This window comes from Abrus precatorius, unplaced genomic scaffold, assembly GCF_003935025.1.
Source record: "Abrus precatorius isolate BTA unplaced genomic scaffold, Abrus_2018 Scaffold2, whole genome shotgun sequence".
NCBI lineage: Eukaryota > Viridiplantae > Streptophyta > Magnoliopsida > Fabales > Fabaceae > Abrus > Abrus precatorius.
Genome location: NW_020874362.1, coordinates 27,059,854 through 27,086,259, shown reverse-complemented (window position 1 = coordinate 27,086,259; position 26,406 = coordinate 27,059,854). Strand labels below are relative to the sequence as shown.

Sequence of the window (26,406 nt, the reverse complement as noted above, 5' to 3'; positions counted from 1 at the left end):
GATACCAAAGCCAGACAAAATGCAATTGAGAATCGTCATTTAAGGTTAAGGATGTGTGTGTGTGTGTGTATATAACCCATTTTACATGAATAACTCATCTTACAAATCACAGAAATGGGTGCATTACCTTCATTCCTTTTGTTTACTGTCTAGGATTCTATGCAAGAATTAAAAGAAAAAAATTTATATTTTATATTTTATAAAAGTATTAATTTATTTTTACTGTACCTTATATTTATTGCATAATTTAAATTTTCAAAAAATATCAATGGTTAAGATTAAATTCATAAAAAACAATTATTTATTAACTTTATAAAAATCAGTATTAAATAATAGATAAAAATGTTAGTTTTTAGAGTTATTAAAAGTAGTAAAAATTTATTAAAAATAGATTTAGGTTATAAAAATGTGATAAAAATTCATTACTTAAAAAATACCTTAAGAGCATTAATAAAAAATAGAAATATTTTGTTTGCAAATATAAAAATACACTTACCTCCATGTATTTTAATATGTTTCAATATAATTTTGAAAAAGAATATATTATTTTTACTTTATTAATTAATGAATTTTAAAGTTAAGTAAAAGAAAAAGGGAAACAGTATTAAATAAGGAGATTAACCCTTGTTCTCTCCCACCCACCCTCTTCTGCCGCCCTGTTTTCTGCCATTAACTGTGAACCCAAATTCCAAGAACAGAAAAACACAGGAAAGAGCAAGTAAATCAAAAATTGGCAATATATTTACATGGGCATGCAGTATATGAATCCAAAGGAAAAAAGAAGTTTCAATTCAGCATCCACCGTTCACCGTTCACCATTCACCCCAACATATTTGTATTTTCACTAATCAAACGATATTAACGGATCTCAACATTTTCTCTCAACAACCCGAACCGGCAACCCGCTCCGCAAAGTTGCAGTTAAACCGGGCGCGAACCGGGGCTCCTGATCCGATTGAACCACCCGAATATCAAACCGTGGCACCAAAGCAGCGACAACGGACTTCATCTCCGCCAAAGCCAAATCCTTCCCCAGACAAACCCTTACCCCAGCCTGAAAAACAGGGTACTTAAATGGACAGGGTGGCACAAAAACCCCATCTTGCAACCACCTTTGGGGTTTGAATTCCATGAAATCGGGGCCCCAAATTCGGTCCATCCGACCCATAGCATACGGGTGATAAGTGACGCGACTTCCCTTGCGTATAAAAGTGCCATCTGGCAACACGTCATCCTCCGTGGCATACTTGGAATCGAACTGAATCGGAGGGAAGATCCTCATGCTCTCGTGAATCGCCGCGTTAAGGTAATGCATTTCTCGGATTTGTTCAAAGCTCGCTGTCTCCTGCCCCGGTCCCACCACCCGATCCAGCTCATCCCGGATCTGGGCCTCCACTTCGGGATTTTTGGACAGCAAGTAGAAGAAACCGGTCAACCCGGCGGCTACAGTGTCACGACCCGCCAAGAGGAAACTCACCACAATGTCTCTCAGATATACGTCGTCGTTTACGGACCCCATGAATCGCGAGAGAAGGTCGTTTCTTGCGGTGAACCCCATTTCCCTTCTCTGGTTTATCATCTGCTGCGCCACGTCGTTTACCACTTCGATGGCTTGTTTTAATTTTTTCTCCGACCCTATGTTGAGGAGTCGTTTTGTCTTCCAGATAAACGGCGATGCCATCATGGCGCGTTCCGCGGAGAGTTTTGAGGCCAAGTCGAAAGCGACGGCGAGGTCCGAAACTGGGAGAGAGGGGAGGAGACAACCTGGGTCGAGACCGAACGAGAATTTGCAAATGTTGTCGAAGGAGAATCTTCGGAGGATGTCTTGCAAGTCCAATGTTGACGCCGCGTTTGATTCGGCACGTGCGGTTGAAGCCATAAGAGGAAGGAGCCTCGTGTGGATCTCTTCGTTGACGAGTTCCATCGCGAAGGAGCGAATCGCCACGCTCCCGAGTTCCAAGCTCGCCAATTTGCGCTGGAACATCCATGAATCACCGTCGACGTTGAAGATTCCTCGGCCGAGAAGGTCGCCGAGGATGGTGGAGAAGGGTTTCCCTTTTGGGTAGTTCTGGAAATTGGTCTTGAGAATGTACTCAACGTTGTCTGGATTTGAGGTTATGGTGTTTCCCAACACGTGCACGTGGATGGTTCCTGTTGGGGATTTGCGAAGAAGGTGAGTGTACCAGTCGCAGAGATTGACGAACTTGTTGGCCCAACTCATGGTCAAGTAGCTCTTGCAAATGTCGCAGTTACACCATGGCTTCATCCTCGAGATGAAGACGAGGAAAGAGAAGAGAGAGAATAGAAGGGTGAAGGAGAAGAACAAGAAACTGAAGGTAGCAGACATTGATTGCAGAGAAAGGGCACCTTGAACTTCAATACTCATTTTTCTATGTTCTGCACTTTGGGGGGTGGAACTGTGGAAGAGAATGGTTGGAATGCGGGATATATATAATGGGTTTGGTTGCCATCACTGTAGTAATAAAGTAATGAAAGCAATACAATGGGCAGATTAATAATCATAATTTTCAGGGAAGCGGTTTTTGCCTTTTCTCTTTCTCTATTTTTGGCTTGCGCTTATTTTATGTTTGTCTTGTTGTACTATTATTTGGCGTACAGATAAAATAAACAGATTTTTTTTTTCTTTCATTTATAAAAGTGAGTTTAATAATTATAAACAATATATTAATAATAAAAAAAGAAAAATAGGTGGAAAGGAGAGGGTTGACATATAGACACGAAAACCCATCGGGGTGGACTGGTGGAGAGAGGGTAGAAACAAGGCATGAGTAACGCGTGCGCAAAATATGAGACTGCAGCGCTTGGGACATACGTCATTGTTGGGAACTTGGGGCCTTGTATTTGTAGCACGTGACGGTAATAGCGTTGATTAGAGTTGCTAGTTCTGGGTGGTGTGGGCCTAATCTTTCTGGGTGTTTCGGCTCTGTCTTTGGAGTCTTTACAGACCGAGCCAGCCGTCAACAAAAGGTTCCAGCCATGTTTCAATACAATATACGCGCCTTAGTTTCCTTCGTCTCATGTCGGCATTTTAGGCCAGCTTCTGTGACTCCTGAGCTCACTCCATCACACGATTTCTAGTAATCGCTTTCGTTTACCAACACTTCATTCCAACTTCCCTATTATTTCTTCACGTTTTCTCTTACTACTTTTTTTTAATTACAAATCATCTCTCTACACTCCCCTCCTCGGTAACTCCTCCACTTACATTGTTTTAATTAAATACGCGCAACAACGCAGGTAACAGTTAACAATTCCCAAATCTAGCTCATATAAATCAATGTCCAACGATTATTACAGAATTACCAAAATCTTCGGTAGAACTCATAATATTTATATTAATAATTTTTTTAATTAACAATGAATAATCCAACAATAAAATATTAATACATATTTTTTTTAGTGTCATTATTCTATTATAGCAACAAATTTTAACAATTTGCAAGATGACGAAGCATAACTTATTTAAACTGCAGGTTAAACACATCAAATTGCTTTGTTTTTCATGACAACATGCACACCAAACTTAAACCTCCCTTGAAAACAATTATGTCATGTCCAGTTCAAACCCATGTGAGTCGCAAATAAATATATAAACTGGTCTGTGAACTTGACACCCATAACTGACTCCAATCACTTTAAGATAAGGTCTAGTTATGAAGTGGGGCATAGGATATAATAAAATTTTATATAAATTTATTAATTATATAAAATATAAATTGATTTTCCTCCTCTCTTTTTATATATATAGCATTTGATATGACAATATAATAAATAAGGTTTATTTAATATACTGCATGTATTCATCATAATAAATTATATTACACCAACTTTTGAAAAATAAAAAAGCTACATATATTCAATAATAAGAATAATAAAGGTGTAAACACGAAGATCAACAAAATGGAATAAAATTGCGAACACAACATGTTAGAGACAGGTTTGGGATTGGGAAGTTCTAAAAGAATCATGAAACCTCATGGTGTTTTAAATTTACATTTTGTTATGTGATTCTAAGGCAAACTTAATTAACTCACCATCCATGTCCACTACTACCAAAATATCGAATAATTCAGAGTTCACTAACTGAATTCTCAATCACTGTCATTTAGATGTGTTAATCCATGTAAATTCAACCCACACTTGGGCCAAAATGCTGCATGCTTGCGGCTAGTAAGATATAATTAGAGTTGGCAAATTGTTGATGACTTGCTCAATACAGGTCACAGACAATAGTATTATTTCTATATTCAGACAATGAGCATGCTCTTAATAACACCTTTAAAAATATATTATTTTTAATTTATTTAATCAGCGCTTTAATAATTAATTGCCCATATACAGTCATGCTATTACTTAAATGTTTCTAACATTTTATATTGAAAAGAAAAAACTAAAATTGTTTCAAGCTGCGCTTCTTCATCTCATAAAAAGATACAAGGCTGTGTTTGTGTACGAAACAGAGTCAATTTTACTAACGCAACAAAAACAATCGTCATCAAATGTTTTTCATAATTCATGTCAAAACAATCTCATCTGAAAATCGTTTCCTGTAATCATATTGTGTCAAGTGAACAAATTTCCAAACAAACCCATAAATGAATTGATGCATGATTAGTCTACATTGACCTCGTGCTTATTTTAGAAGAAACATAAAAAAATTATTAAAAAAATAACTTTATTAACGTCAATTCTTAGGATTGAGTTTAAATATTCATAAATATAAAATTTTTACAAAAAAATTACATAATTAATGTATTAAAATTATAAAAATATAATAAATATTTATTTTTTAATAAATTTTATTATTATTAAATGTTTATTCTCAATTTTAAAAGCTAAAGTTAATAAAATTTTAAAAAAATAAAAAATATTATCTTTACAAGTAAACTTCTTTCCCTTTTCCCTCGTCAAAACAAATCATAATCCGAAATCTTATGAGTTGATTAATGCATGCATGCGTGTTGAAATAATACATAATCACGTGGAATCTCAAGAGATTTATTTGGAGATGGAAATTAATAAAGGTGTGGTTCTGAGAGAGTTGCTGCGTTGTGCGGATGCAATTATTCGGCGCTAGTCGGCAAAATCCCAAATTTTCCTTTTTCAGACAAATTCTTGGAAAATAGAGTTCTTCTAATTCTCTGGTCAAATATTGAACTGAACATTTGCTTTATGTTTTCACTTTAGGAAATTGTGTCCAAATCGTGTTTTATTTTCTTAAATCACGTTGTTTAATCATTCAATGGATTTTACACGTTCTAATTATAGATGCCATGCTTCATTGTTGTTCCTAATAAAAAACAAAGTGCATGTTGTGAACTGTATAATCTGGGATGATCTTATCTCTAGCAGATTATTATTTTTTAAACGTTAGATAGTAATGTTATCTAATCGTATTTATCCATATTTTATTAGATTTCGATATTTTATCAACATTAATTAGATGATAATGAATTACTATTTATTGATCACATTTGCTTTTTATACACCGGAACAATCACTGTATGATGAAATAACTCTTAAGTAAACACTTTAATCGTTTTAAATTAAATTGATTCAGCTTAACACGTAACTGAGTTTAAATTATATGAAACTGTGGATAATGATTTCTTTTAGCTTTAACTAAATTGACTCATACAAAAAGTATATATATGTGGTCTACGGTAAAAAAAACTTATTAGCTTATTTCTTAATAACTATTTAGGATTGGTTTTTCAAGATTAAAAAAAATAGTAATGTTTAAAATAATTTATGTTTTAAAAAATCCATAAAAAAGTTATTTGTATATAATTATAATAATAATAATAAATATTTTATAAGGCAGTTGTAAATATATTTTTTTGAAATGTCTTTTTAACTATTTATTAAAACCTACAATATCCACACTAAGAATTTTAAATGTATTTTTCATTGTTTAAAAAAAAAACAGAAGCCCTCTAAACGTAGTTGACTGATAAAGTGGCGGCGGTGGCACGGCGCAGTGGCGCAGAAGGTTACTGCGCCGTGCATACAAAATCGTCCCCATTAAACGTTTCTGAAAATCAACACTCAACAAGGGTAAGAGTCCACTTTGACGGTTCTGAGGTTAATGCTCGAGTGAAATGTTGTTGTTCTTATTATTATTATAATAAAGTACTTTAAATGACTTAAAGTGTTTAATCTTTCTAATTAAATAAAATTTTAACTTATTCAGTCAACTAATTAATATGAATTAAATTATATGACTTACTTTAGATGTAGGATTGATGCGATAAGAACATGATATCTTCTTACTATCATATCATGCTCTCATCTAACCATCGAATTATATTTTTATTATATTTGATCCACCAAACTGCAGCTCATTTTCTTCAAAACACTTGTAAGTTGTAAGATATATATCTATAAAATCTAATGTTTTCTTTTGAATTATCGTGTCTTTATATATTTTTCCACAATATTTCTGTATTAACTTATAGTTTTTAATTTATCTACATTTTAAAATATACAAATAAACATAAAATATTTACTAGCACATGTAAAAAATAAATATATGTCATACAGTATTCTTTAGAAATAATATATTGAAATATTAAAGAATTTTTAAAATAATGTATTGTACTATGAAAAAATATAATTCCAACTAATTAAAACAAGTGAGATTTGGAGTGAAGAAAACACTTTCACGTATAAATGCCATTTTAAAGTAATTAATTGTATAATATAAGCATTAATCGAGGTTAAGGTAAAAAAAATAATATAAAAAAGCTATAAACAATTAATTAAAAATAGAAACATATAAAATCTCTGTAGAGGACAAAACTAACACTTAACGTATTTTCAATTTAAGAAATAGTAAAATTTGATAATAGTCTAATTTATAATTATTGCGTGAAATACATTTAATGTTGCAAACGTGTATTTAGTTAATTTTCTTTAAAGAAATTATTGTATTGAAAGATACTCAAATTCTCACATTGCATACACTTGCCGACATATTTTTTATATTTTTTTTCTCGATTCTTCGACTGAATAATTTAAGGAGTGATAATGTGATATTGTTGTCAATTGCTTTGTTTGATATATATTGCATGTTAACTGAAAATTTATTACCATAATCTGTACAGCCACTTTCTATTAAAAATTTATGTTAGTCCCAAATGATTAATAGGGTATGTTATAAATATTTCATTCTTGATAAATTTATGTGAGTAAAAGTTAAAGACAAAGAACATAAAAATTTATATCTTTTATAGTTTAACACAAATTGCAGTCTACATTATATTTTTGTTTAAACAAAATAAAAAAAAAACAACTTTTTATTTAAGCTTTAAAATTTACTTAAACAAAAATAAAAAATTTTGTTTGAATGAAAAGTGAAAAAAATAAAGTGTGAAAGAAAAGAAAGCAAATGAGCTAAGAGAGAGAGGGGTGAGAAGAGAGAGAAAGAAAGCGAGAAATTTACATTTCTTATATTTTAACATATATATTATTGCTCTTCAATTTACTAAATTTATTACATTATTTCTAATGATTAAATTAATATTAGGATCCAAACATATCATAACTAAAATTATATGATGACAATTGCAAATTAGTGATATATTTATTCATTAACACTATACGAATTTATCTTGATATTCTTAATACAATTACTTTTGTTTTATCCTATTAAAAAAAACTTTACAAGTGAGTGAGATTTCAGAAAAGTGTACACAATTAATTAATTGATGCGAGAAAAGATAAAAAATAAAATGTTAGACCAATAAGCTTTTTAAATTAGAAGCGCAATAAGTTTGTTCCATTGAGAGATAAAAATTGTATGAATCATAAATATATTTTAATTTGTGTAACTTTTAAAATTAAAAAATTAACATATCTCATGTATGATTTTCCAAATTGATGTCTATTAAAATATACAATATAATGGGAAAAAAAAGTATAAATAGTATTTATAAATATATTATTTAGATGAAAAAGTCTAAATCGTGGGTCTCATAGTTTTAGGCACACGCGATTTGTTTTTGTATGCGATGTGACAGGACATTTATGGAAACAATGAGGTTATGGAAGATTTGAACTATTGGTTCAGATAACTATAAGAGCTCAACGGTGGAATCCAATAAAACACGTTCATAATTCATTTCCACCTGCATGCCGTAATGTGATGTGATCGAAATGTCAGAGGCGCTATCATCTTTAGTTCACTCAAATCTGTTGCCGACGTGGGCAATATATACATATATATAATTTTAGTTTTTTTTTTTTATTTTATTTTAGAAATTCTTTTTTTTTTAAATAAAACATTATATTTTACATACTAATAAATTGTTTTAAATATATATATATATATATATCAATAATTAAAAAATATAAAATATTTAACCGTAAAGTAAAATAAACCAACTAATAAAAATTATTTTAACTGATTTTATAGTTTTGGGTTTAAATCAGTTGAATATTTAGAGATAGACTTTTATCGTATATAATAATTTTATTTAATTTAAAAAACTACAAGTAAAATAAAATAATTTTTTAATATATGTTAACAAATGTTTAATATATAAAATTATAATTATTTAATATATATTTATTATAATAATTTAAAATATTTAATAAATATATGTAATATTTTTAAGCATGTATTCTTGGATGTCAATTATTTAGTGGGAGAAAGGGCTTTGAAAAAACCTTATCCTACCGAGTTAGATCATATACTAATCATTTTAAGTTGTGATGAGAATTAAATGTTTAATTTAATTTTTGTTTAAATAAAAATAAACTCATTTAAGAAAAAAATAATAAATTTTTTTATTTTCTTAATCTTCTATTTTTTATTTCTTTTATGTTTGAGATTCTTTTTTCTAACATTTATATTAAACTTTTTTTTTATAATTAACTTCTCTCTCCTTTCTCACTATCTCTTTTGCAGTTTTATCACTGTCAGTCATACTTCATTCTTATTTCTACTTATTTTTATGCATAATTTCTTTATAATTATTTCTCCCACTCTCACTCCTATGTTACCTTTTTCTCTCTTCGAGTTCTTTCTTCTCTCTATACTTAAGTTCTTCTCTTCAACAAATTTAGCTTAACTTTTTTTTTATTATTTAAACTAATTTTTGCTACATGAAAATAAGATTTAGATTCAACGTGACTCTTTTTCAATTGTATATGTACTAGTATGAGACTAAGGACCACAAGTATTAAATTTGTGATTACCAATAGATGTTGCTATGCTTATTTGTAGTTTATTTTTTTTATTTTTTCTTAAAGAAATATTACCTATTTTATGTGATCATTTTTCTTAATTAAAAACTTCAAAATACAAAATTAGTTAAAATTAATAATTTATTTCTCTAACTTTATTTTTAGTTATAGTTTTTCTTTTAATTTTTTAACTTTAAATTTCATCTTAAATTAATCCTCCTAATATATCATTATTAAATCTTTTTAACATTATTAAAATTGATTAAGAAATATCTTTAAACAATATATTATAATTAACATGTCAAATTTTTATACTTTGTTACAAAAACAAAATAAATAAATAAATAAGTAAAAAATTCCCTTATTTAAATGAATTGAGAAAGGACGTAGGCAAATTTTTGCGATCTCTATCATAAAAGAAAATAACTTTATTTTAGAAAGGAAATGAATAGTAAAAAAGAGAAGCGAGAGCAAATAAATATGAGAAAAATTTATTTTTTTATTTTTGTTTTAAATCATATTTAAATAACATAAACAAATATTAATAAATAAAAATAGTTTTTAATTGAAATTTTTTTAAATTTTCAATATTTTTAATAATTATAATTTTATATGAATACTTTTAATATAATATTACTAATTTTTATTATTTTTTATTCATATAAATAAGTGACAAAAATTATTATTTTTATTTTGACTCCATAAAATATTAATTTTTTTTCTTTTATTTCTATTATATTTCTTTCTTTTTTTCTGTTTCTTTTTCTCTAGTTCACCTTCCATACAAATGAAACGTTAAATTATTTTATCAATCAAAATGTGGAGATTTATTCTATTTTTATCAAATCCCAACTTTTGAATATCCATTTTTATATTATTATTAAAATAGATTGAAAAATTATTGTAGACAACGCATTATGTTTAATATATCAAATTTTTGCATGATTTTATAGACTACACTAAGAGACTGAATTAAGTTGTTTTTCAAAATCTGTTTTTCTTTTATAGTGTGATTTCTATATTTTTACAATAATTGATTAATTTTTTTAATAACTTTTACTACTTATTAATATACAAATTTTATCTTAAAATTTTGTTACATTTCATGATTTATACAGCAAGTGTATTAGATAGGTTAAAAGGACAATATTAAAAAATTTCAATTTTGACAAAATTTAATAATGTTGTACTATAATTATTAACATCGATAAAAATTTAAAATAACATAAAATTTAAATTATTATTACTTGTGTTTACTTTTGTTTAATTACTTGAATAGGTTATTTTATTAAAATTAGAAGACTTTATTTGTGCAAGAAAAAAACTATAAAATATGCAAACCATTTAGAACTTGAAGTTTAAAAATTATATTTAAAGGGTGAAATAATTTTAAATAAAAGTGTCAAATAAGTTAGTTAAATAAAAATAAGTTAAAAATTAAAATTAACTTATAATTTAAATTACTATTATTATTTGTGTTTATTATTATTTTTTATTAGATTGTCTTATTAGAATAAAAGGCTTTTAACTAGTCTATATTATACATTTTTTAATTAAATATTTATAATACCATTTTATATTTTTAGATTATTTTTGAAGTTGTACTTTTACACTTCAGTTTAGTTAAATTATATGCACATTTTATAATAAAATTATAGTTTATTTAAACTAAAAACTATTGGTTGAAGTATTTGCTAGTATCTAATAAAATCCATTGTATAATAATCCATATTCCAATCCCTGAAACGATACTAAAATAGCAAGATGAAGAGATCAGTAATGAGTAGAAGGGTCAATCAGTGATGAACAAATCAAGAACAGTGTCGTGAAAAGTTCATTGTTTAGTAACATGTTTCGCACGTTTTACATGAATTTGAAAAGTACAAAGCAAATCGCTATCTTAAATGCGCAGTTGTAGCATAAACCTGAGTATAATTTTGTGGATTTTGATTTGTCGACAGAGTTGATAGAGTTTAACTGAAAATCTCCATTTTTCGTAATATGAGCAGTGAGAATGGCCCTACAATATCTGTCACTTCAAACCCCATCCCCTGCTATCTTACACTCATGAAATTTTATATTTTTAATTAAAAATTAGTTTATTTGTATTTTTTTTCTTTTAATTTTGGTTATAAATATTTTTGGCTTCTTAATAACTATTTTTGTTGATAGAATTATAAAGTCTAAGAATTAAAACTAACAATAGAAATTTTTATTTAATAAAAAGAGATAAAAAAAGAACAACGTCCAATATTTTTTATGACTTACATTGTTTTAAAAACACAAGTTTCAACTCAAAATTTCACAAGACTTCTTAATCGTCATTAACATATAACATTCACCTTAAAAATCTAATGCATTATGCATAAAGAATTAGACAGATGGCTTAATTTACTATTTAACAAAAAATATTTCTTAACAAAAATTAACATCGTTAATTAAAAAAAATTGAAAATCTGTTGACAACAACAACAAAAATGACGTAACTGATGATGAACTCTTCAACAACAGAAGATTGACATATACGTGTAAGATAATCATCCACTTGTGTGTTAAGACTAATAATCAATGAAAACAGATTAATATTCATATCAGTTGTCTTCTTAGAACGAAACACCAATTGGGCATGTTTGAAAAATCCGATTCAATGGATTTTATGTGCTCCTTTTACTTTTTCATCTATTATATATTAAGGAGCCGTGAGACTTTTAATCAATCATGTGGGGGCGAAAAATCAAATTAGGAGATCACTGCTATGACCTGTTTTGAAGTATATAATATATAAAAAAAATATCTATTCTATTTGTTTTGGTGAAGAGTATATTGAAGCAGTCACGATACGTCACATATACAAAATCAAATATCTGTGCACTTTACGTTGTCAGAAACATCATAACAGAAAATCATCGTTAATTCACGTAATTGGTCGTGATTTTGATTCTCGCACATATGATCATGAAGATTTATATACTTATAAGAAAGTTTCATTAATTTATAGGAATGAGAATTATATATGTGTCGTGGCGGCTGCAAGCTCTGCTGCATGCACAAATTTTCTTTTGCTTCTAATAACAAACATCTTCAAAGACTGATCGAGCAACTACGTGCATTCATATTACTGTATTAATACGACCCTCAAGCATTTTCCTCTTTATGCTGCAAAAATAAAGAGTAATGCTATTTTTACATAATTTTCTTTACAACACTTTATATATATTTTTCATTCTTTATTTCTCTTCATCACATTATATATTTTATTCGCACCTCTCTCTTTTATCTATTGTAATTATCCAAAAATTAAGAGTCACAAGGGCTCATCTAAATCATTCCATAGAATAAATAACTTCATCCTAAGTGAACTAATGAAGTTAAGAGGTTATATTGAAAATTAAATTAACTTTTTATGTAATTTTTATAGACAAAGCCTTATTAGTCCACCTAAAATGGAATTATTTATTCGTATAAATTTTTTTTGGTACACTCACAGACTAACTTAGACAAACACAAATTGAAGGCGTTTATTATTTTCGAACTCCCAAGCCCGGCCCATGGAAAATACTCGGCACTTTGATCAAATACTGTACAGCTATTGCATCATAACTCATAAGGCCCAAATGTAGCCATTGTTAAAAAAACTCCCTCAAATAGCTGAAGCTCCCACGGTTTTAGATATATTTAATTAAAAAAATGTTAAAAATAGTTAATATATTACATTTTGAAAGATTATTTATAATATTTTAAGTTTACATATAGCCGTGGATAAGAGAAGAGGATTCAAACTTTTACAATTGATTTCAAAGCCATAAATGATGTGGAGGTTCCAGCAAAGAGAATGAACCCAACTTTTTGCCTCCTCAAAGCCATACATGTGCTATTAACAAGAAGCAGTAAGGTGTAGTTCGTGAATTACTTGCGAAGTGTGGTAGCAACAAAGTGAAGGTTGTTGAATGCTTCAAGTGTTTTTTTTTCTAAGCTCAAAGTGGTAAAGTACCTGTACTCAGCTCTAAAACTGGAATCGTTCTTGCCATGCTCGTTCTATTATAGCAACATATAAAGGAAGGAAGCCAACACACACACACACATATATATAAAATACATGTTTTTAAATAATATATAAATTCAGATTAATTTATATGCATATTTAAATATATTTAATGACTTAAAAAGTATTATTAAACTTTAAATTAAATGAGCATGTAAATAAACAATTTAAGATATTTGATTTCGATTGTCAAAATAAAGGAAATGATGAAAGAAATAGAAGAAGTAAAGCTCATGAGCAACTAAAACTGTTCTTGAGAAATAACACTAATGTTTAGAATTTTAATTTTTGAACTAAAAATATGAAGAATAATGTATTACAAACTAAATTTTGTTAATGAACAATGAAAATAATAAAACATATTGTTAGATATTTATAAGAATTTAATTTTTATGTACCGTGAATATATATTTTTATAAATAATTAAAACATGTGATAAAAATTATTTTTAAATTAATATTTTTGCTACTACAGTAGTGATAACTTGAACAAATATTTTGGAATAATTTTAAGAAATAATATTGGTTTTATTCTTTTATAAAAGAATAGTATTTTTATTAGCAGATAAATAAAATATCATGAATTAAAACATGAATAAATTTTTTAATTAGTAAAAAATTTTTTTAGAAGCTAATTATTTTAGTTGAGAGACAATATTTATTAAATTAAAGTTTAAATATATAATAAATAAGAAAAAACTTATTGTAAATATTAAATTTTATCCTAAATCAAAATGGACCAAAATATGTATTGAGGATGAGTATAATGAATTTGATTTATTTTTTTTTAAAATGGATCAAAATTAATAAAAAAAAATGTGATTTTTTGTTTTTAATTTTAAAATTAACTGTTTATTTGATTTTTTAAAATCTATTAATAATTTGGAATTGTTTTTGGACACCTTTAATTAAATGTGTCATTTTATAAAATTTAAGTTCTGGTGTTATTTAATATCACTCTAAACAATTACAAAGCAGCAAAAATAGGAGGAGCCCCAATCCCATACACAACTTTGGATTGAAACGAATCGTTTAGAAGGCCGTGTTTGTAATTTGCGGAGTATAAATAAACCCTTATTACCACTTAGCCAAAACCCTCGCGCTCTCGCATCGCATCGGATCGCGTCTTCACTCTCTCACTCGCCTCGCTAACCCTACCTTCTTCAGCGGTCAGTATCTATCTCTCACTCTCTTCATTTTCTTTTTATTTGAACCATTTCAAATGCTTAGTGCTCTTTTCGCAAACTTCATTTCCACTGTGCGTTACCTTCTCAACTTCCACTGTGCATTTCAATTCGTTTTCTATTCGTCATTGATTCCATTTCTCACCTTTGCTTATATATATACTCATTTCTGTTAAACGTTTTTCCGATGCTACTGTTTTAAGCAAAACCCTAATGTGAATATTCCAAAACCCTTACTGTTTCTTTTTTTGATCGAGTGATGCGAATGGAAACTTAGCGATGATTTTTGCTTAGATTTAAGAATGCGTTATTTAATAGAACTAAGAATTGCATTTGCGGTGCTCAATCTAGGATCCTTCACAACCGATTGAGGCCTTTGTCAGTAGCTTTTGGCCGTTGTGAATTATTTATTATTATTGCGTTGCAAAATTTCTTTTGGTAGTGCTGTGTTGTATTGCAGCTTGGTGATGGATTGTGATGCAGGAAAAATCACTCTGTTTATAGTCTGCATTTTTTACTGTAAACTGCACTAATATATTATGAGAGGAGTGGTTTATTGTGGAAGGAACAAATACTGCCCATAGAACTTACTTAAAAGAGTCGCATAATTTTGTGCTTGATAGTTTTCATGCAAGATCTGGTGGTTAATAATTACTCATCTAACTCTCCGAATATTATTGACATAGCAGTATAGCACAGATGGATCACTTGATTGCTTCCATTGTAAATGCAATCCTTGATAGTGTCAAAAAGAATAATGTAATCAAGTTCAATGTATATATGGGGGCAGTGGTCCTCAGCTTGAGAGTAACTCTGCCTCTGAATTGAAGTTTAGTGCAATTTTGTTATTAGTATTTTCAAATTGGCTTGGCCCCCTTAGCATACTAGCTTAGCTCTTCCTTACCTTATATAGAATGTGGATACGTTTTTCTGTGATTGATTATGTGACAGGATTTGTTTCCCTGTTCAGGTGACCACTTTTGAATCCCTATAATGGCAGTAAGTTACTTGCCAGTGTTGCCACTAATTTTGTTACTTTTTCCTTGCTCTTTTTTTCATCCATTGAGAATTTCTTGTGTGGTGAATGTGGTAGATTGATAAAATTCTTAAAGATGATGCCAGTGAAGAAAAAGGAGAGCGGGCCAGAATGGTGAGCTTGTTATGATTTTATTCTTAAAGATTAATATACTTCTGATATGTATCAGAAAATATTACCATTCATTGTTCTTTTTGAGACTGGGGGAATTTGATTGACTCCAACTACATGTGTTGTACGATTTGGTCCTGTGCAGGCATCTTTTGTTGGAGCCATGGCTATCGCTGACCTGGTGAAGACAACCTTAGGGCCAAAGGGAATGGTAAAATCTCTTTAGTTATTAAAAGATGTGCCGATCAATGATTTTATTTTCTACTCCTAACTAATTCATATATCTTGGATGTGATAACTGCAGGATAAAATTTTGCAGTCGACAGGTAGAGGACGTGAAGTTACTGTCACTAATGACGGTGCTACAATCTTGAAGTCTCTCCATATTGATAACCCAGCTGCTAAAGTCCTTGTGGGTATCCTTGCCAATTTTTTAATTGTTGAGATTGAGAGGAAAGCAGCTTAGAAATTTTTGGATGGTACAAGATTTTGGAGTGAGCTCATGTGAAATGCCTGTTCATCTTATGAAAAGCTTTGAAAGTTGAAACCAAAATCGGTAATGTTTAACAGTGGAAAATTCACAACACAATGAATCCTAATTGAGAAGTCTAGGTTTGAATTTTTTAAAACAAATGAGAACCTCCCTAGTCCCAAAGAAGGCCCAAGTCAATGTAAAATAAGTTGATGTGTGTCTGGAGCAAAAACTGAAATATAGGTTAGGATTTTGGATATATTAAAGTTCACCACCACCAACCTAAGGAACCTACAATTTTAAAAGTTACAGACTAAGATGCATTACCTCCTATTTGAATCACCAAAAAAGAATCAAAAGTGCCATGTTACAGTTCATCACTCAATGGAAGTAGCTGAAGTGATCTAGTATAAGTGAAGAAAAGCCGAAAAGGCTCTCCAAATATCTCAAAATAATCACTCCAGAAATCTCTTGAATCATACAAGTAGATACCCTTGAAAACATCATCCTAAGTATAGGAAAGTGGCTTCAAGAAATTGCCTTGGATTGTGCCTCCAACCATAGGGACTTGGATAATTAAAAGACAAAATTTGTGTTTCACAAGATCCGAGAAGACATTTAAATTTCAAAGAAAATTTGAATTGACTTTACATACCAGTTGCCCTGTTGGAAGTGCACAACAAAATATAATTTCAAAGAAATGACATTGGATTGTGCCTCCAACCCCCACCCATAGGAATTTTGATAATTTAAAGATGAAATTTGTGTTTAGGAAGATTAAAGAAGACATAAATTTATATTTAAAAGAAAATTTGAATTCTGACATTTAAATACCAGATTCTACTGGCAGTTCATAATGAAAATACAAAGCTTATTATTCTAAAATTACATTCAGAGCTCTCAAATGATTAGTCTTGTGCCTTACCTAGTTTTAAGCTTGTCTTCCCAATCAACATTCAGTTCAGTGTAAAATGAACTTGTGATTAATTTGTACTAGATTATCATTAATCTTGTATTACGAAGGAGTTTTTGGATAGTTTTAGCCAAGACCAATGTGTTTTATGCTACATATTTATCTTTAAGGTGGCAAGCAATTTGTTACTTGCATTGTACCATTCAGCCGAGGCTGACTGTTGGTGCAATGGTAATGTTGCTGCCTTGTGAATTGGAAGTCCTCCGGTGCAAATCCTGGAAACAACCTTTCTACTTGGGGTGGGGTGGGGTGTAAGGTTCTATGCATTTATCCTCCTGTGGTTGCCCTTTATAACACCCATCCAATTATTGATGAGAGAATTGTCTAGGAAATTTCTTTGCAATTCAAATATCTATGTTTAAATCATAAGATGACCGTCCTTAATGTAAGTTAGACATATCAAAAGTTCAAGATGATGAAGTTGGGGATGGAACAACCTCAGTTGTTGTGTTGGCTGGTGAACTTTTAAGGGAGGCAGAAAAGCTGGTTGCGGCTAAGATTCATCCAATGACGATAATATCAGGTGAATTTCTTTAATTTTCAACAGTTGCCCAACTGCTCTTGTGATGCAAATTTTGTTGTGTTTTCATCTCTGAAAATGACAATTTTATTGATTCACATTATATGAGGCTGACTACCAAACGAGTAATTATTTATACATCTTCCTTATTGTTCATCATGCATTATTAATTTTTATTTTAGATAGCAGATCTTTCTTTGGTATCTAACAAAGATCTTTGAATGTTCCTTTGAAGGTTGATTTAAGCAAGCGATTGTAATACCTACTTTTGTGTTAAAGGAATTTACATTCATTCTCAATCTTTTGTTATCTTTCCAACTTCCTATGCTCCTTCATCTATACTTTATTTTTGGTTTCACTGCTTGTGAACTCTTAATTCTTCAAGAAAGGAGGAGAACGAGTTGCGAGAAGCTTAAAAAACATAAAGCGTAAACGTTTGATGGTGATGCTTAAAAAATGTTTGAAATTCTAATCACTTACCCCCCCTCCCCCCAGTCACAGCATAAAATTTTGATGGCAATGCTTAAAAACCCGTCTATAACTGTAATGGATCTTGCTTGAAATATCTCCCACCTCTCTGTTGGTGGTTATGGTTACAGTTTTCTGCCTTCGTGGCTTTTCAAGTGAGTTTGATTTTCATGATGCCTTTGGGACTAATGTGTGGTTGACTGTATTTGTCATGATTTTTTAGGTTTCCGAATGGCAGCTGAGTGTGCTCGTAATGCTTTGTTACAGAAGGTTGTGGATAACAAAGAAGATGCTGGTATTGGTGTTTTTCTTTCTGATAGGATTTTTCAGGGTTTTATCTTTGTCTCTGTACCCTTTTAATACATTGTTATTATTATTGTTCTGATTATAGCTGGGTCAGGTATGTAGGCATTCTTTTGTCTTAATATCTTGTACATCTATTTACTGAAATGTGCAGAGAAATTCAGGTCAGACTTGATGAACATTGCAATGACTACTTTGAGTTCGAAGATTCTCTCACAAGACAAGGAGCATTTTGCAAAATTAGCTGTGGATGCTGTTATGAGATTAAAGGTGAACTGTGACAATCTTACTGAATACCACTTTCAATTTTAGTGGATTTAGGGAATTGTGTGTGCACTGTTTTGCCAAGTCTTCTCCTTCTGATGATTTCTGTCTTGGTATGCTAGATTCAATTTTGGTCTATATTTGATTCTTCCACATACTTGGATACAAACATAAAAGTATGTTATTTGAAAGTTTGATTACTAAACTTCTATATGATCCTACAGTTTTATAGTAAATTCTTATGAATGTTTCTTTTTCAAATATTTTCCAATTTATGAATAATAAGCTTTAATTTTTTTATTATGATTTTATAATGGTGAGTTTGGAATACTTTGTGAAGACTGTTGCTGGAATAATTGTTTCAACTTGGTAATTTTTTGCTCGGTTATGACATTTTTGTCTGGAGCAGTGATTTTCCTCTTTCTAAAAGTCTAATTTTGACAAGTAGGTGTTCTTTAGTTGACTTGTTAATTTGTGATATATTTATTCAATTTTTGCACTGTGCGAACTATGCATGCAGATGTGATTATGCCTCAACATTGTGTGAGGTTGTGAGCTATTCTGTGATGAAGTTTCCTGTCTTTTCATTTTCTTGTATCTGGCTTTTCAATTATGTGTTTCAAATGCAGGGAAGCACTAATTTAGAGGCTATCCAGATTATAAAGAAACCTGGAGGATCACTAAAGGACTCTTTTTTAGATGAAGGGTAATATTGCTGAAAAGTTAAACAACTTTGCAATTATGAATAGGATTGCTGCAACCTGTTTTTGAGTCCTGGTGTCTCTTTTTTGGTATTGAGTTGCACAGACAGCCTTCAAGGAATTTTTTTGAAGTCAAATGATTATTAACTTCCTACACTTTTCTGTACAATTATGCATTTGCATTAATAATCTTGTGTTTATGTCAATTCTTGTGTTACTCTGGGTAAAAACTAAGCTTTCTGAATTGGATTCATATTTTTGTTCAGATTCATTCTTGACAAGAAAATTGGTATTGGACAACCGAAGCGGATAGAGAATGCAAAAATATTGGTTGCTAACACTGCCATGGACACAGACAAGGTGAAGATATATGGTGCACGTGTTCGTGTTGATTCAATGGCTAGAGTTGCCCAGATTGAAGCAGCAGAGAAGGAGAAAATGAGAGAAAAAGTGCAGAAGATAATAGGTCATGGTATCAACTGTTTTGTTAATAGACAGTTAATTTACAACTTTCCAGAGGAGCTCTTTGCTGATGCGGGAATATTGGCTATTGAGCATGCTGATTTTGATGGTATTGAGCGTCTGGCATTGGTAACTGGTGGTGAAATTGCGTCAACCTTTGACAATCCTGAGTCTGTTAAGCTTGGGCACTGTGACCTAATTGAGGAGATTATGATTGGGGAGGATAAACTCATTCATTTTTCTGGTGTTGCTATGGGGCAGGCATGTACAATAGTTCTGAGAGGTGCTAGGTACTTTATACTTCTGAGGTTTTGATTTTGAGATTTCCTATCCAATATTTGTTTTTTATGTGGGCATTTTGATCCTGTTTACATTTTACATCAAATCATCTTTTTCCCGTCTGATATTTTTTTGAATTCTGGCAGTAGGGTTTGTTTTTGATGTATCACTTATATTCATGGTGGGTCATATTACTCCCCTCTATGCTGTTGCTGTTTTGATTTATTAAAATTTCACATCAAGAATCCTAATTTTTTATATTTTTTTCCTTTCAGAAAATTGGATATACTTATTGAGCCCAATGATTTCACTATTGACTGCTGGAATTTTGAATTTTACTTGCTTTTATGCATGTGTTCATGTATGATCATGCTATGTTAGGTTGTAATTCTATGTAGTCCCATCCAATTTTTTAGTGTTTAAAATAGTGCATTGTTAGCTGGCATGTATAGGAGTGTTATATGCTTGAGTAGACATCTGTTCTTCAACAAACTTGAATGAATATTTTGTTTTTTGTGTTCAAGTTTGATATATATTCTTTTGTGGCAGCCACCATGTTCTTGATGAAGCTGAGAGGTCATTGCATGATGCCTTGTGTGTGCTGTCTCAGACTGTCAATGACAGCAGGGTGTTGCTTGGAGGTGGGTGGCCTGAGATGGTGATGGCCAAGGAAGTGGATGAGTTGGCTAGGAAAACTCCTGGAAAGAAGTCTCTTGCTATTGAGGCATTCTCCCGGGCACTCTTGACTATCCCAACAATCATCGCTGATAATGCTGGTTTGGACAGTGCTGAGTTGATTTCTCAGCTCCGTGCAGAGCACCAGAAGGAGGGCTGCACTGCAGGAATTGATGTCATTTCTGGTTCTGTAAGTATTGAAACAAAGAATCTGGTGGATTTTCTTGAGTGAGCATTATACATTTTGATGTAGGATACTTCCGTTTCTTTTTTCTAGTGGGTTTGTTGCTGCAAGTTGCACTCTTGCAGGAATATCTTCGAAGTTTTTTATTTGATTTATAATGTTTTTCTGTTCTTTGATTTATATAGGTAGCTTATCTATTTATGATTGCCCCATTCCCTGGTTATATTGTACTTGATACATGGTATATAGCATGCAGTGTCTCATTGAAATTTTTTCCAAGATTGACTCCCTGGTGGACACGTCTATCCAGGGGTTTGTGCCTAAAGCCTGTTGAGTTAGGATGAATACCTTGCATTATGTATAACTTATTCGTTAGAGAAGGTTATACGATTGTTTATATGTTATAATCTTCAAAGTATCCTGTAGCTGCTAGCTCGACTTGCTCCTTTTCTATTTTCTTCTGTTTGACTAACCTAGTTTGACCTGTGTCGTATTTCTGAAAGGTTGGAGACATGGGTGAACTGGGGATATCTGAAGCATTCAAAGTCAAGCAAGCAGTATTGCTATCTTCAACAGAGGCAGCTGAGATGATCCTCAGAGTAGATGAAATCATCACCTGTGCTCCCCGGAGGAGAGAAGATAGAATGTAAAAAATATGGCGACGAGTCACTCAGGTGCACGCTGCCGGATTGGGGTGGGTGATTTGGGGATATGGGGTAGATTGGTACTCTTATTACGAGGTGTTGCATTTTATTGAGAACTTTTTATTCCTGCCCTGTAATTAGGAGTTGGATTATTCTATTTGAATTGCAGGACATTATCTTCTAGTGATTTGGGGATTTTTCTTCTAACTTGTGTCATTAAAGATAATATCCATTCTTTACGAAGAATTTTGAAACAATGTCAACCTTATGTTCTGCGTAATCTTTAACTAGCAGAATCGAATTTGGTTCTTTTCTCTATTTTAATGTAATATGCATAAAATTAATATGGAAAATTACTGTCAATCCAAAACTGTAGGGTAAAGGATATCTGCATCCTATGTTTAAAGTAATTGCCTCCAATATCTCCCGCTCTGTACATATTTCACTCTGTTCATATAACGATTGAACGTGTTCGCGGATGAGAGAAAGACATTCACCTATTCGTATTTTAAATTGAATCGTGATGGATGGTTTAAAATAAGTTTTTTTCTTTTTTGGTAATTTATTAACACGCATTGCAAATTTTAATCTATTCAGTTTATTTAACAAATAATCGCTAAATTTATTCATTAACCATTTATTGAGATTTTTTTTTGTACAATAGTTTAACATTTAAACATTTTTTCACATTTAAGTATTAGAGTTATAGACTCCTTCAAGATTTATGTTCAAGCAATAGATTTTGGACTATTTAACTCGACAAATTATAAAATGAATAATTTACTGTTCATCTAATAATGAATAGTGATATAACATGAACCCATTAATCTAAACCCATTTATTTATATATTTATAAATTTATTGCCCCCAGTCCACTATCAAAGTTGGTTGAACTTGTATATCCTTATAAAAATTGTTTGGTTCAGTCCTTAATTTTTAGCATTAAGGGATATGACACAACTAAATTATACTAGGTGTCAATATCTGTCACGTATCACTTATTGGAACAGAAATAATGCTAGGGGTCTAAAACTAAAAGCATGGATTTCAATAAGATCGGGACCCGATAATTTTTTTCATCAAACTATATCAAAACTATTTTTTAAACTTATTTTAAAAATATAATTGAATTGTATGAGATATTCCCTCAGTTCTTTCTTTTTCATGTTTTTAAGAAAATTTTTGTTTTAAATGTTATTTTTAAAAGTTCAAGACACCATTAAATTTTTTTATTAATTATAATTATAATTTAAAAAAGGAATAATTAATTAATAAAATAGATAAAAACGATATTATAGAAAATTAGGTGATAATTTTAATAAAATAAAACTATTAAATCTATTTATTAATTTCTGTCAACTCCTTAATAAAATGATTGACAAAATAAAAAAAGTTTGGGAGAATTACTTACTAATAAGTTCATGGCCCCAAAATTGCATGGTTACAAAATTTAAAGAGACGTGTGTTAACATAATGGAATATTTAAAGGATTCACTTTTGTAAGAATTTAAATTAATAGTGTAATAGTAGTGTTTATAGATAGATTTGATTGTACTTTTGATATCTTTAATTTAGACTATATGTAATTTAAGTCTCAGTTTTTTTTAATTAAATTTGTTTATTTTTAAAATAATACAAATTAAGATATCATAATATCCATAAGACTGGCATTTTTAGTTTCTCTAATTTAATTACGTGCACAACTTTTTACTCATTTTACACATTTTTGTTATATTACTCATTATATTTATTCTTTTTTTCTCTCTTTCTATTTCCTCCTAAAACGTGTACATTCCAAAAAGTGTGAAAAGTCTATTTGGTTTTAATCACGGTTAAAAGCATCCCCGTAATTAAGAACTAAACATGGACGTGGTCTCATTTAGTCTTTTCCAAAAAAATACAATTAAATATTACCTTTTTTATCTGTTTCATTTAACATATGATATACATATAGTTTTTTGTTGCACTTTATTCATAAATAGTCCATCATCCTTGCACATTGAGCCATTTATAATTCAAACACCAGGCTCTAAGTTAAAATAGTATCAAGTCATTTTAAAAGCTATAAGTTGAAGATCATTTGATCGCATACTTGAGGAGGCCAGGAATGTGTGCGTTCATCATATATTCAGTCCAATCAATGCTTTTGGGGTCAAAGTCTAACCCAACATCCTCCACGGGAAGATGATCCTTTGTTACCTTTCGTAAATTTTCTGTGTTTGTGTCGTCAAAGCTGAAATTACGAATAATTAATATTTCATTAGTATGAAAAAAATCAAAATATGACAATCGTAAATAGTTTATAATCATTAGAGGACCATAAATTACATACACGACTTTAGAAAAAATATATGGTTTGTATAGTTCTGCTAGACGCATCACCATTTTGATTTTTCTGTTGTTGACGTCATAAACATCTTTGAATAATTGGCACGACACTTTGTTCACCAAATTTAAGACCTTGCAAAGTGTCAAAATCATGTGAAAGGATCAATCAGAACACTTAAAGGATGAACAAAAGTATATAGTTTGCTTGTTGAATGTTGAAAGGATCAACCAAACCTGTAGTGGCAAGACATATCGGATTTTCATATAACTGTTGAATGCAGCAATATTTGTCAACAAAGTTCCTTTGGAAATGACTATTGGTTTTCCATTTTCATTTTTGCACGGAGTTTTCAAGAAAGTGTGATAGGAAATATTATGAACATCTGAAAATTTGAGAGGATTTCTTAACGAAGAACCAATGTGGTAGATGAAATTTCTGGGAGCTTTATTTGAATGAGCGACAATGGCTGTGATCACACAATTGATCACCAAGTCTGCAGGTATCTGCATGCATATCATTTTAATTGCAAAAAACTGGAAACAGTGGTTGTAGATGTAAAAGAACAAATTAAAAGATATCATTAGCATAAACTTGTGATTTTTCGTTTGTCACTTGATTAAATATAATAAGTGAAAGTATCAAGTAAAAATGTAACCACAGCCAAATTTAAGTAACTTACCGTATCTACAATTGTCTTAGGATGACCAGGAAAGCAAGTTATTTTCCCTTGACCATAGCCAACAATTATGCTGTCAAGTGTTCTGTAATCACAAAATAAAATGTATATTTTTTAACACGTTTTCTTATCTAGAAAATACGTCTCAGAGATCTTGCATACAAAATTTAACCATAACTTCAACTTATCAGTAGAATTAAAAAAATTGAAAAGAAATTATTCTTTAAATTCACATTTAAAACATTTTAAGTAATGAATTCAATATACCTTAAACCTTCCATCCAACCAGGAAAGGGATCCTTGTATGTACTGGTTACCATGGTGGGTCGTATAATTGTTAATGGCACATCATCTTTATGGTGCATAACAAGCATTTCCCCCATTGCTTTTGTGAATACGTATGTGTTTGGCCAACCATACAATTTTGCTCTGGTTTTGCATTAATTCAAAATATCATAAATCTAATGTTAGATTAACAGATGTCATATATATAACACCCATTAAACAACACAATAATTATTTATCGAACCTTTCAATTCCATAATCTTTCATTGCAAATTTGAATGTGCTTTCACTAGCATTTTTTGCTCGGAGTTCATCCATTTTTTTCTCCATCAAATTCATTTCTGCATGTATGTCTAATTTTAATGCCCCTTTTAGGCTTCGACCCATTTGAAATGGTTTCTCCAGTAGAATTGCTTCTCCATCCTTAGCCTCTCCGTATACATAAGCTACAATTTTTTAATGTGAAGAAAAAAGCATAGTCAGTAGTACGTAGCTAACTGTGGGAAGCTAAATGCTTTAGTACATAAAGTAGGGTTAGTTACTTTGTGCTTTGTACTTACCAGTTGATATGTGGACAAGAATCTCCATTCTATGACATTTTTTTGCAAAATTTAAGACATGTAATGCTCCCATTGTATTTACACCCATTGAAATGTCAAATCTGTAGAGAAAATTTTAGTCAAAATGATCAAAATTTATTTCAGAAGCAAAATATTTTAGTAGCAGTATTTGATTGTCACCTTTCATCAAATTTGGTAGATGCTGCAGAATTCACAATGATGTCTATCTCGTCCAACATCTCATTGTTCAGATTTTCATCTTTCAGCCCCAAATTCTCAAGAGACACATCTCCTGCAATGGCCACTAGCTTCTCCGATATGAGAGAGTCAAAATCTTCACCCCACTTATCTCGTAGCACTTTAAACAAATCTTTTTGAATGACCTGTTACATAAAGATATCAAGTAATGAGTAATAATGTATGTTATAAATTAATATTCATAAAATGCATGCATTCTATCTATTATTCTAAATTAATTGAATAATATTGACAACGTACCTCATTTTGCAAACGACGTGTGGCCAACTCAGTGTTTAGAGCTCTTACAAGAAGATACAGTTTTTTAATCTCAGGTTGGATCCTCAGTATCTTTTCCAATAAAACTGCATGTATAGACTATTTCAATGACAAAAATGATATTTCAAATTATTTTCTAGTTACTTAACTACTAAAGATGCATGGTACAAGTACGTAGTAATACCCTTTGCTAAGTAACCCGTTGTTCCTGTGACTAAAATAGTCTTTCCCTTAAGAAAATGTTGTACCCTTCTTGTGTCCATTGTGAAGAAAGAAAAAAGCTAGTTGATGTTTTGTATACTATAAAAAATGATGACTGTGTCGTGTTTATCATCACAAAAGACCTTATTTATACACATATCACTTCTATATCATTCCTTTCTTATTAAATGAGTATGCCCAATGACAATGTCAGATATAAAGTTTTAAAAAAGGTAAATAGTGTCTTCTTGAATTCATCAAAGTGACCGTAAATTTTTTTTTCATTGGGTGACAAATGATTTTAAATAAAAT

General features: G+C 30.5%; 3 protein-coding genes across 3 annotated transcripts; 1 reads left to right on the top strand and 2 right to left on the bottom strand.

Moving 5' to 3' along the window:
• Positions 1-537: 537 nt before the first annotated feature.
• LOC113860102 (cytochrome P450 94C1) lies at positions 538-2,415 on the bottom strand. Its single transcript, XM_027492754.1, has one exon. It carries the CDS (start codon positions 2,384-2,386, stop codon positions 869-871), a length of 1,518 nt encoding a protein of 505 aa, XP_027348555.1. The 5' UTR covers positions 2,387-2,415; the 3' UTR covers positions 538-868.
• An 11,921-nt stretch (positions 2,416-14,336) lies between these two features.
• Positions 14,337-21,893, top strand: LOC113857706 (T-complex protein 1 subunit beta). Its single transcript, XM_027489844.1, has 12 exons — positions 14,337-14,420; positions 15,406-15,434; positions 15,529-15,585; positions 15,728-15,793; positions 15,887-15,998; positions 17,422-17,550; positions 18,239-18,310; positions 18,473-18,588; positions 19,212-19,288; positions 19,550-20,035; positions 20,574-20,889; positions 21,387-21,893. Exons 2-12 carry the CDS (start codon positions 15,429-15,431, stop codon positions 21,531-21,533), a joined length of 1,584 nt encoding a protein of 527 aa, XP_027345645.1. The 5' UTR covers positions 14,337-14,420; positions 15,406-15,428; the 3' UTR covers positions 21,534-21,893.
• Positions 21,894-23,493: 1,600 nt separating this feature from the next.
• On the bottom strand, positions 23,494-26,182 carry LOC113857707 (fatty acyl-CoA reductase 1-like). Its single transcript, XM_027489845.1, has 10 exons — positions 26,078-26,182; positions 25,876-25,979; positions 25,558-25,760; positions 25,378-25,478; positions 25,062-25,263; positions 24,800-24,961; positions 24,536-24,617; positions 24,090-24,359; positions 23,860-23,987; positions 23,494-23,760 (listed from the first exon to the last, which is right to left on the bottom strand). The coding sequence occupies exons 1-10, from the start codon at positions 26,154-26,156 to the stop codon at positions 23,604-23,606; spliced, it is 1,488 nt and encodes a 495-aa protein (XP_027345646.1). The 5' UTR covers positions 26,157-26,182; the 3' UTR covers positions 23,494-23,603.
• Between the last annotated feature and the right edge of the window lie 224 nt (positions 26,183-26,406).

Coding starts and splice junctions, on each gene's coding strand:
- LOC113857707 (XM_027489845.1), bottom strand. CDS start 26,156: ATGGACACAAGAAGGGTACAACATTTTCTTAAGGGAAAGACTATTTTA. Junction 25,479..25,557: donor TCTACCAAATTTGATGAAAG/GTGACAATCAAA, acceptor TTTTCTCTACAG/ATTTGACATTTCAATGGGTG. Junction 23,761..23,859: donor TATATTTTTTCTAAAGTCGT/GTATGTAATTTA, acceptor TCGTAATTTCAG/CTTTGACGACACAAACACAG.
- LOC113860102 (XM_027492754.1), bottom strand. CDS start 2,386: ATGAGTATTGAAGTTCAAGGTGCCCTTTCTCTGCAATCAATGTCTGCT.
- LOC113857706 (XM_027489844.1), top strand. Junction 15,586..15,727: donor AAGGAGAGCGGGCCAGAATG/GTGAGCTTGTTA, acceptor GGTCCTGTGCAG/GCATCTTTTGTTGGAGCCAT. Junction 20,036..20,573: donor ATAGTTCTGAGAGGTGCTAG/GTACTTTATACT, acceptor CTTTTGTGGCAG/CCACCATGTTCTTGATGAAG.